Here is a 12229-nt window from a genome sequence, read left to right on the forward strand (position 1 = left end):
TTTAAAATTTGAATTACTATATAGCCTATTTTAGCTCGTTCTATCTCATATTCAAATATACGTTCTAATTTAATACTTTAAACTCCATAGATTTTCTTTCTTTATATTCTCTAGTTAATATTCTTAAAGAAAATCTGAGTCCGTAAATAAATATTTCTGAAGAAATTAATAAATTAAAAATATATTGCGAGATATATACGTTTTAAATTTTTCATTGAAATCTGTGCTACTCTCACGTACAGTCGGAGTGTGAAATTAAATTATATTTTCACAAACACTTTAAATACATGTATCTTACATTCATGTAAAACTTACATTTAGCGAATATAATTAATGGATCCGAGATACACTTTACATTAACGATATTTAGACCCTGATAAAAATATGTATTGCCAGAGAGAAACCTGAGAGAGGCCACCCCGGCATTTTTCGTCAATTTTTCTGTGTTGCATTTTCCGACGCGCCGCCTGAGAAAGTGCAACTCAACTACGTCGTTTCGCTCGGTAACCGCACATGGTTTGCGTCCGTGCTAATGGTTCGTATCCGAACTAGCCAGTTAGAGGGGATATGCTGCGGCCGTGGCGCACAGTGAAGCCGTTTGCGCGAATCGCGGAAAAAATTATATGTTACTTGTAAAATATGCAATGAATGATCATAGAACCTTTCAATGTTGACTTATAAAAATTGCAAAAGTGTATATTTATTAAAAATTAATGATAGGAACAAGTATTTGATTGAAATTAAATAAAAATTCAATTTACATTTAATTTACGTATAAGAGCAAAGTAATTCTTGCGTCTCATCGCTTAAGTCTAAATTTTTTTGATGTGGTTTACTTCTTAAACTAGTTATTAACGGATCGGATGACACGAGCATCATATGCATAACATCTTCATTTGTAAACAGACGGCTACATTTTCTACTATGATTAAGTCGATATCGTTTATAGTCCTTATTTCTTGCCTCTTGAGCTTTTTCCGATAATGTCCCAACAGGTAACGCTGCATTTTCCGAGGCATTTTCTATAATTTTCTTACCGCGAAGAAGAATTTTATGAACGGTAATTGGCATAAAGTACCAAGAATATTTTTCAATAAATATTTCCGCTGCCTTGTACGCATAAGAACCGAATTTTTCTGAATTTATTTCTTCACCACAATTAATCGTTTGTAATATTGTGGAAAATCTTTTGATCAATTCCTCGTCAACTCCAGTTATTTCTGCTGTGATTTTTGGATCAGCAAAAAATCGTTGAGAAGTATTTCCGTCATTAGATGATCCGGAACCTTGTTTAACGATGTCTACCCTCGGTCCAAGTTTATTATAAAAAGCGTCTTGTATTCTTTTTTTTTTGTTTCTTCTTTTTGAACGCGTGTTTCTGGCGTTGTTGACCACTTATTCTTGAAAGACAAATTGTAGGCAATATGTAATATACATTCCATGAATTTGATTCGTGCGTGCAAGGGTGACATTCCTAATTTGAGTGCTTCTTTTCTTTGTTAGACCTTTTATTAATTTCTGTTAAGTTGTTCATTTGAGATGGTTTGGAACCGCAAATGAACCACGAAGATGATGAAGGCGTGTGGGTTACAGCTTGAGCTACCTTACCGTCTATCATCGTAAATATCATTTGATGATTTATTTTGAATGTGGTTCCGAACTTTTCTATTTCTGTTTCTCGTAATTGAGCAATTTCGTCATCCATATACGTCGTTTTTCACTTTTTATTTTTTCAGCAGTTTCTTTTGTGTATTCAAATTGTATTGCTCTGCAATATCTCGTTGAAGAAGGTCGATCATTATTCCAAATAATAATTTTTTATCGTAAAATGAAGTAAGTGACTAATTCTTGATAGGAGATGGAAAAGCTTTTCATGTCTTGAAAGGAGAAAGGAACGCAACGGATAATTGTTGTTTCGAGTGCATTGTTGCTGCAAAAGTCTTTTATAACAATTGGCACTAACTAGTCACAGATGATGCCCTTACGTCTTACTTCATTTTACGATAAAAATATTATTATTTGGAATAATGATCGACCTTCTTCAACGAGATATTGCAGATCAATACAATTTGAATACACAAAAGAAACTGCTGAAAAAATAAAAAGTGAAAAGCAACGTATGGATGACGAAATTGCTCAATTACGAGAAACAGAAATAGAAAAGTTCGGAACCACATTCAAAATAAATCATCAAATGATATTTACGATGATAGACGGTAAGGTAGCTCAAGCTGTAACCCACACGCCTTCATCATCTTCGTGCTTCATTTGCGGTTCCAAACCATCTCAAATGAACAACTTAACAGAAATTAATAAAAGGTCTAACAAAGAAAAGAAGCACTCAAATTAGAAATGTCACCCTTGCACGCACGAATCAAATTCATGGAATGTATATTACATATTGCCTACAATTTGTCTTTCAAGAATAAGTGGTCAACAACGCCAGAAACACGCGTTCAAAAAGAAGAAACAAAAAAAAAAAGAATACAAGACGCTTTTTATAATAAACTTGGACCGAGGGTAGACATCGTTAAACAAGGTTCCGGATCATCTAATGACGGAAATACTTCTCGACGATTTTTTGCTGATCCAAAAATCACAGCAGAAATAACTGGAGTTGACGAGGAATTGATCAGAAGATTTTCCACAATATTACAAACGATTAATTGTGGTGAAGAAATAAATTCAGAAAAATTCGGTTCTTATGCGTACAAAACAGCGGAAATATTTATTTAAAAATATTCTTGGTACTTTATGCCAATTACCGTTCATAAAATTCTTCTTCACGGTAAGGAAATTATAGAAAATGCCTCGGAAAATGCAACGTTACCTGTTAGGACATTATCGGAAAAAGCTCAAGAGGCAAAAAATAAGGACTATAAACGATATCGACTTAATCATAGTAGAAAATGTAGCCGTCTGTTTACAAATGAAGATGTTATGCATATGATGCTCGTGTCATCCGATCCGTTAATAACTAGTTTAAGAAGTAAACCACATCAAAAAAATTTAGACTTAAGCGATGAGACGCAAGAATTACTTTGCTCTTATACGTAAATTAAATGTAAATTGAATTTTTATTTAATTTCAATCAAATACTTGTTCCTATCATTAATTTTTAATAAATATACACTTTTGCAATTTTTATAAGTCAACATTGAAAGGTTCTATGATCATTCATTGCATATTTTACAAGTAACATAATTTTTTCCGCGATTCGCGCAAACGGCTTCACTGTGCGCCACAGCCGCAGCATATCCCCTCTAACTGGCTAGTTCGGACACGAACCATTAGCACGGACGCAAACCATGTGCGGTTACCAAGCGAAACGACGTAGTTGAGTTGCACTTTCTCAGGCGGCGCGTCGGAAAATGCGACACAGAAAAATTGACGAAAAATGCCGAGGTGGCCTCTCTCAGGTTTCTCTCTGGTATTGCATATATATGGCTTACAAAAAAAAACGAATTATATCGATTTCTCTCTTGCAGCATTAAGAATGTAGCAGCGAAGAGCCGCTTGTCAAAAAACGGATTTTTTTTTCTTTTAGAAAAGATAATGTGCAATTTATTCTCGTTCATGTACAAAGTAACGTGAGCCACGTAGAAATTATAGATAATGACTACGGATACAAAATTCGGTATTCTGAAGCAGACGAAAGCCAGAGCCTTGCAGAGTTTCTTACTCACACATCATGGACATGTACGCCCTTAATCTACATACCATTCTCCTGTACACCCTTTACAAATATAGAAAGAGGATATCTAAAGAATGCATTAAGTCGTTAAGTCATTACAATGTTATATTCACGTAAAAATTCATGTACACGAGGAATCTCGAATTTTTTAGAGGATCTTGACGGCGATGGGTGTAATGGGTGTTCCCTTTACATAACTTGTGTTTCGCTTTTCTCTCTCTCGGCGTTAACAAAAACTCGCATTTTCACGCCAAACCGCGTGTACGATTGTACTCGAATGTGTGTTAAAACTTACAGTAAAGGGCCATTTCGGCCAAACAGACTTCAATCGATGACATAATAGATACCTTTAAATATCAAAAGGATATATCGAATATTTCGAAATAGTAAATATGTAATTATACTCAATAGATAAAAAGCAACGAGATAAAAACAACGAGATTAGGCGTCAAACATTGTACACGTAAGTGAATCTCGCGTATCATGTAATAGATTGAAGTCTCGTGCAGAGCGCAGAGGAAAATAAACAAAAGAAAAATTAATCATGTTTCTGTTAATAAACACTGCTGGAACGGTAAATTTCATTTAGTCCATTTGTAAACGCGCCACATTGCGTTTCAACACGAGAAACCACCAGTCTGCTGTTGATATACTTCTATTGTGTCTCCTTCTTCCATTTCCAGTGTGGTAGGTGTGTCTAATTCATTTATGGGCTGTCCATCAAACCTAAATCTTACTGCTGCTATCGCCAAGCCCTGTAAAACAGCACCAATAATAACAATATTGTTAGAAATTGTGTTAGGAAATATTACAATTCAATACACTTCAATATAATGCAAAAATATATATATCTTCCATACAAAGCAATCTCAAAATATGTGCAACTCATTAAAAGCTCTCAATGAACAAAGTTATTCATAGTTGCATTTTCATGGGGATATCAGAAGAGACGCGAGGCTCTGTATTAGAGCTTCTGATTCATACCGACACTTGATAGATCTCAGATACAATCCTGACTCTTACTCCATATACAACTTGATTTACAAGAGGTCAATTAAAGATACACATGCGCTATACAACCCCATTGTGGTGTTAAAGGTACATATATAAGAAAAACATAAGAAAAAAAAATATATAAAACAGAAGATATACCAAGTAAATACTTACTACACGGTCACAGTACGCATTCATCAGTTTACGTAGAGGTGTATGTTTCTTAATTTTAAACTGGACTACCGCATTGTCTTGGCCCAGAACTTTCAGGTTTATATGCTCCGACTCCGTCTTAGTTTCCTGCACAAACAAAGGACAACTGGCGTAAGTTGCGCGCGGGAGACGCCACGACGTATATCGTAAATAATCGGCATTATAGGTTAGGTTGGATGGGGGGGGGGGGAGCGTTTACCTTCTTCTCGTCCGACATGGTTCCACGGTTCCGCAAAGGCTGATCGCGTTTACCAGAGGTTACCGTGACGGTCGCGTGATTGATGACAGAACTGACCAGTCGATCTGTGCGTTTGAACTGCTATGAACTGCTCTAAACTACTCTAAACTTAGACAATTCCTGTAGCGTAAACTCGCCGCAAAGTCCCGCTTCTTCCTCAAAACGGCGGCTACGACGTCGCCATCTTCATCTTGCTCGAATGATGCGCGATACGAAGATCCGCCGCGAATCTGCGGATTTCGAAATCAGATGATTGGTCGTGTTCAGCAGACCAAGCAGAGCTCACAATCAGTAGCAATCGAACGTGATTGGCTCTTACTTTTAGAACCAACCAATTAATGCAGTGTGATGGTAAGACAAACTCAACAGTTGTGCAACAGTTGTGTCTGCTAAACGCGCCCTATCACATCTAGGTTATCACACCGCGGGAGATTTGAATTGATATTTGACAAGCATAAAACCTTGTGTCCACGATGCTAAAACTGCGTCCGAGTTTTGGTTTAAGCCAATCAATTTGCAGCTCTTACAGAAAAGTAGCAGTTTCATTGGCTTAAACCGAAACTCGGACACAGTTCTAGCATCGTGGACACAAGGCTTAAGAAAAATCGATCAATCCCAATCGAGTATTTTCCCCTACTGGTATTACGGACAGTACAATACTTGATTGGGATTGGTCGATTTTCTTACGCTTACGTTTTACATCCTTATGCCCGTATCAGACTACGGATTGGGATTGAGATTGGATTGAAATTTGACCAATCAGAGAAAAGTTTACTAAACTTGAGATCAGTTTTCTCTGTTCTGATTAATTAAATTTCAATCCAATCTCAATCCCAATCCGTAGTCTGATACGGGCTTTACGTGATTTTATGTGTGAAAGCTTCCCAGGTAGCAATTAGGGCCTAAGCAGAATGGCTGTCTTGGCAGTGTTTTATGCCTTAAGTCTTTGTCTTATGTAACGCACAATGCTGTACAGTATTGTGCGTTACATAAGACAAAGACCTAGGCCGGTATTCATAATCAGATCTTATTTCAAGACCGTCTTAAGTAATATCTTAAGATGCTAATACGGCTCTGTGATTGGTTAATGACATCTTAAGATTGTACTTAAGATGGTCTTAAATATAAGAACCGACTATGAATACCGGCCCTAGCCATTCTGCTTAGGGCCTAAGCAGAATGGCTGTCTTATAACCTTAAGGCAGTGTTTTATGCCTTAAGTCTTTGTCTTATGTAACGCACAATACTGTGTTAATGTTTCCTGTCTTGTGTATGTAGTATACGCGACGTATACGACACAAGACAGGAAACATTAACACAGTATTGTGCGTTACATAAGACAAAGACTTAAGGCATAAAACACTGCCTTAAGGTTATAAAACAGCCATTCTGCTTAGGCCCTTAGTTAACTAAAATGCTATAGTGTACGTCACGTAACTATAGCACTTTAGTTAACTAATGGCGTTTTCGATTTGCTACTCGACCCGACTCGGGTCGCATCAATGGACGTGGAATACATACATAGATATGTATGTATTCCACGTCAATGATGCTAGAGTCCTGTATACATGATGCGACCCGAGTCGGTTTGAGTCGCAAATCGAAAACGCTATAAGGCTGCGTTCGGAATAGCACCTGTGATTGGTCAATTCTTGCGACTCACGACTTGCGACTCGCATTAGGTGCTTTCCAGTAAAGCCCGGTGTCCACGATGCTAGAACTGTGTCCAAGTTTCGGTTTAAGCCAATGAAACTGCTACTTTTCTGTAAGAGCTGCTAGTTGATTGGCTTAAACCAAAACTTGGACACAGTTCTTGCATCGTGGACACCGGGCTTTATTAAAAAGCCTTGTGTACACGATACTAGAAATCGGTCCGAGTTTCGGTTTAAGCCAATGAAACTGCTGTTTTTCTGTAAGAGCTGCAAGTTGATTGGCTTAAACTGAAACTCGGATCGATTTCTAGTATCGTGTACACAGTCGTTCACGGAAAGGTTGCAACACTTTTTTTTTGATGATTTTTGGAACGCGCAGAAATTTTGAGATCGCGATCCACCATCTCTGTATACACGTAGTGAACGGTATGATAGCTGTCAAAGTGAACTATACAAGGTGGAGGTTCACGAAATGTATCTTGTGCGCCGCGGAAAATCTTAAGATATCAACTGGATACTGTAATATCGGGGTTAGTATAAAAGAATAAGCTAAATACACAATTTTATTTTATAAATTAATTTTTATTTTCAAGACATGTGTAACATTAAAAATTAATGTAATATAACCTATTAATATAATTACTTATAATTATATTCATATATTGTGTTATATGTTATATTAATTTTAATTACATAATTAATTACGTAATTAATAACATTAAAATTAATTAATAACATATTAATTTTAATACATAATATTAATACATAATTAATATAACAGTAAAATAAACCGGTGTCTGAATTAATGTTCGGCAAGCAGAGGACATCAGTCGATCGAAGAAGCTACCGTGGAAGACGTGGATACTGAGACCGCGAAGCCACATCACCGCTTCAAAGCCAATTCTTCTCGTCAAATAACAATGAAGTAATCTTTCTAAAAAATTACAATTATAAAAATTAATTGCAAATTCAGTTTTAGTATAAAATAATCATTGTATTATAATTATATTAAGTTGAGAAGATAGATTTACTTACATAAAATTGCCAGATCGCTGATTACTATTGACTGTTCAGTAAGAACAGATCAATCGCAATCTGTTGTCCGCTGCAATCCAGAGCGAATCTCTTGTAGAAATTCGTTGTGGGATTAAGATGCGCACGTCTTTGTTCACTCTAGTACTGGGATCTTCTCTCGGCTGCAGGGCCTCTGGACCGACATTAGGCAGGCATGTTTGGAAAACGGCGATACGTCCTCGGTGCTGGAGAGGAGTTTGTGAGCAGCTTGAAAACCGGCACCAACCCGGGCGTTGTTATTATCAAAAGTGCCACAGAACTTGATGGGCAGCTAGGCGAGAAGGTCACGGAATCGGCAGGCCCAAAGATATTTCGGATGACTTTTGCCTTGTGCCATGTTCATTCAAGATTTTAATTCCTTCATTCGTTCATTCATTAATGAGAGTTGTTCACGTTACAATCATTCAATGTCAAACATATTATTCATTTATTTATACATCATCTTGGTGAAAAAACTTTTCACATTTTCTCAGAAATTTTACAAGAATTGGGACTTGTAAAAATTCTAAAAAAGTATATGATATTTCTCAGATACTTTCAGAAATAATTGAAGATTTTTAAAATATTTCAATATCCGTATATATAAAAATTTCTGACAAATTGCACAGATTTTTCTTATATTTATTCAAATTTCTGCAAGGATATATTAGCGAAAAATATTTTATTCTTATTTTGTCTGAGTTGTTTAATTCGTATAAAAAAATCTGAAAATTTCTGAGTATTCTAAAAAAAATCTAAAAATTTTTATAGAAATTCTGATTATAATGTGAAAAATTCTGATATTTTTTTACCAGGGCATCCATGGAAGGTCACATAGTATTAATACCGTGTGACACTTCCATATGATTCTCTATTACTACATTTAATCTTTGGGCATAGATGCAACTTTTGGGAATAACTTGTGCCTTGCGCGGAAATCTTCCCATACGATGAGAACATGTTGCGCCAATGCCTCGCGTCTATGTGGAAATTGAGGTTTCCATATTTTCTGAGTAAGTTGTTCCTCTCGTTTTCCATAATGTTACACGCCCAGATTCATCCATCGAAAATACGTTCTCATTCGAGAAAACGGTATTTGTCCATTCATGTTTCTGTGCCAAATGCTGCAAGGCAAAAGCCGTTGTTCTTTGTGGCGTTCGGTTAATTGTTTATATTGAGCCGATTTATATCGATTGTGTCTCTGTTCTCGCCATCTACGCCGCACGGTTTGCGCTATCGCATATTAGGAGCCTGGGCGCGTAACATTATAGAAAACGAGAGGAACAACCTACTCAGAAAATATGGAATCCTCAATTTCCACGTAGACGCGAGGCATTGGCGCAACATGTTCTCATCGTATGGGAAGATTTCCGCGCAAGGCACGAGTTATTCATAAATTTAGTTGCATCTATGCCCCAAAGATTAAATGTAGAAATAGAGAATCATATGGAAGTGTCACACGGTATTATTACTATGTGACCTTCCATGGATGCCCTGGTAAAAAAATATCAGAATTTTTCACATTATTAATCAGAATTTTTATAAAAATTTTCAGATTTTTTATACGAATTAAACATCTCTCAGACGAAATAAGAATAAAGTATTTTTCGCTAATATATCCTTGCAGAAATCTAAATAAATATGAGAAAATCTGTGCAATTTGTCAGAAATTTTCATATATACGGATATTGAAATATTCTAAAAATCTTCAATTATTTCTGAAAGTATCTGAGAAATATCATATACTTCTTCAGAATTTTTCACAAGTCCCAATTCTTGTAAAATTTCTGAGAAAGTATGAGAAGTTTTTTCACCAAGATGATGTATGAATAAATGAATAATATGTTTGAAATTGAATGATTGTAACGTGAACAACTCTCGTAAATGAATGAACGAATAAAGGAATGAAAATCTTGAATAGACATGGCACAAGGCAAAAGTCATTCGAAATATCTTTGGGCCCCGATTCCGTGACCTTCTCGCCTAGCTGCCCATCAAGTTCTGTGGCACTTTTGACAATAACAACGCCCTTGGTACCGGTCTTCAAGCTGCTCACAAACTCCTCTCCAGCACCCGAGGACGTATCGCCGTTTCCAAACATGCCTGCCTAATGTCGGTCCAGGGGCCCTGCAGCCGAAAGAAGATCCCAGTACTAGAGTGAACAAAGACGTGCACATCTTAATCCCACAACGAATTTCTACAAGAAATTTGCTCTGGATTGCAGCGGACAACAGATTGCGATTGATCTGTTCTTACTGAACAGTCAATAGTAATCAGCGATCTGGCAATTTTATGTAAGTAAATCTATCTTCTCAACTTAATATAATTATAATACAATGATTATTTTATACTAAAACTGAATTTGCAATTAATTTTATAATTGTAATTTTTTAGAAAGATTACTTCATTGTTATTTGACGAGAAGAATTGGCTTTGAAGCGGTGATGTGGCTTCGCGGTCTCAGTATCCACGTCTTCCACGGTAGCTTCTTCGATCGACTGATGTCCTCTGCTTGCCGAACATTAATTCAGACACGGTTTATTTTACTGTTATATTAATTATGTATTAATATTATGTATTAAAATTAATATGTTATTAATTAATTTTAATGTTATTAATTACGTAATTAATTATGTAATTAAAATTAATATAACATATAACACAATATATGAATATATTATAAGTAATTATATTAATAGGTTATATTACATTAATTTTTAATGTTACACATGTCTTGAAAATAAAATTAATTTATAAAATAAAATTGTGTATTTAGCTTATTCTTTTATACTAACCCCGATATTACAGTATCCAGTTGATATCTTAAGATTTTCCGCGGCGCACAAGATACATTTCGTGAACCTCCACCTTGTATAGTTCACTTTGACAGCTATCATACCGTTCACTACGTGTATACAGAGATTCAAAAAAAGTGTTGCCAAACCTTTTGAACGACTGCGCGGGTTCCAAAAATGGACGTGGAATACATACATAGATATATATGTTTTTCACGTCAATGATGCTAAGTCCTGTATACATGATGCGACCCGAGTCGGTTTGAGTCGCAAATCGAAAAACCGCCATTTAAACAAACAGTGGCAAATGCTGGCCGTATTGTCCTCTGAAAAAAGACAGGAGCCAATAAAATAAAAGAAGAAGAAGAAGTATCTTTGTTGCTCACTAGATGTTGAAAAGAGATAGAATGACGCTTGTGTCGACTTGAGTCGCTAAATGAAAAGCACACAGAATAGGCCCACTGGCATTAACAAAATGGAACGATTTCGAAGCGCTGCGCAACAGTAATATGCAGCCTATGCGTATCATGCGTAAAGCGGAGAGCACACACTTCTGCACAACGCATAATATGTAAGCATAAGAAAACTGATTGGTCTATTTCCTTACAATTTCCTTATGCACATGTGTATGCGCTTAAAGCGGGGAGCACACACTTCTGCATAAAGGCCATCGCACACAAAATTGCATAGGCTGCATATGCATAGCATAAGACTGCTGGACCAATGAGCATCGTATGTAAATTAATATGGCGACTTTATGCTAGATGCTCATTGGTTTAGCGATCTTATGCTACGCTTATGCTAAGCTATGCATTTTGTGTACGATGGCCTTAAAGGTGGAAGCACATAAAATTGCAGGAGCCATAAGCAGAAGGCAGAAGCCATATGCGCATGCGCTGTGATATCTGTAGAACTCATAGATACCACAGCGCATGCGCATATGACTTCTGCCTTCTGCTTATGGCTCCTGCAATTTTATGTGCTTCCACCTTAATGCTAAGACTCGATAAGGGCTCAGTCACAATGAGAAAAATAAGGAATAAGATAAAGGAATAAGGAATAAGGCATGTTGCATCTCACTTTAATGTACGTGTACTAAAGTGAGATGCGACATTCCTTTATTCCTTATTCCTTTATCTTATTCCTTATTTTTCTCATTGTGACTGAGCCTTAACGCCATGCGGCAGAGTGCGTTGACCAATCACAAATTTTGATTTTGCCGCAGGCGACTTGCGGCAGCCTTCTGATTGGTCAACGCACTCTACCGCACGGCGTTTCCGCGTCTATGGAGTCATATGGCTCCTGCACACAGGACGCGGCAGCGCGGCAATGCGGCAACGCGGCACCGCGGTAACCAATTACCGTCTTGCCTTTCCGTTCTACTTCTGAAAGTAGTACGGAAAGGCAGATGGTGATTGGTCACCGCGTTGCCGCGTTGCCGCATTGTCGCGCTACCGCGTCCTGTGTGCAGGAGCCATTAGCATAAGAGCCACCGCACAAGACTCTCGTATGGTCACGTAGCGTAACATAACGTGAGCCAACGCACAAGAAACGTATTGGTTACGGCCGTTACGGCGTTATACGTTTCTTG

The 12229-nt window shown here is 37.0% G+C and overlaps 1 protein-coding gene and 2 long non-coding RNA genes across 3 annotated transcripts; all 3 read right to left on the reverse strand.

The window, feature by feature from the left end:
• Nucleotides 1-3778: 3778 nt before the first annotated feature.
• Sumo (Small ubiquitin like modifier) lies at nucleotides 3779-5337 on the reverse strand. The gene is made up of 3 exons (XM_071793346.1): nucleotides 5100-5337; nucleotides 4862-4987; nucleotides 3779-4449 (listed from the first exon to the last, which is right to left on the reverse strand). Exons 1-3 carry the CDS (start codon nucleotides 5115-5117, stop codon nucleotides 4312-4314), a joined length of 282 nt encoding a protein of 93 aa, XP_071649447.1. The 5' UTR covers nucleotides 5118-5337; the 3' UTR covers nucleotides 3779-4311.
• Nucleotides 5338-7514: 2177 nt separating this feature from the next.
• LOC139821948 (uncharacterized) lies at nucleotides 7515-8352 on the reverse strand. The gene is made up of 2 exons (XR_011734396.1): nucleotides 7826-8352; nucleotides 7515-7724 (listed from the first exon to the last, which is right to left on the reverse strand). It is a non-coding gene; the product is annotated as an uncharacterized lncRNA (long non-coding RNA).
• Nucleotides 8353-8514: 162 nt separating this feature from the next.
• Nucleotides 8515-10758, reverse strand: LOC139821820 (uncharacterized). The gene is made up of 3 exons (XR_011734354.1): nucleotides 10639-10758; nucleotides 10247-10351; nucleotides 8515-9995 (listed from the first exon to the last, which is right to left on the reverse strand). It is a non-coding gene; the product is annotated as an uncharacterized lncRNA (long non-coding RNA).
• Between the last annotated feature and the right edge of the window lie 1471 nt (nucleotides 10759-12229).

This window comes from Temnothorax longispinosus, chromosome 11 (genome assembly GCF_030848805.1).
Source record: "Temnothorax longispinosus isolate EJ_2023e chromosome 11, Tlon_JGU_v1, whole genome shotgun sequence".
Lineage (NCBI taxonomy): Eukaryota > Metazoa > Arthropoda > Insecta > Hymenoptera > Formicidae > Temnothorax > Temnothorax longispinosus.

What these genes read in the sequence shown, in the direction of transcription:
- Sumo (XM_071793346.1), bottom strand. An exon ending in ATGCGTACTGTGACCGTGTA is followed by an intron (nt 4,450 to 4,861) that starts GTAAGTATTTAC and finishes GCTGTTTTACAG; the next exon opens with GGCTTGGCGATAGCAGCAGT.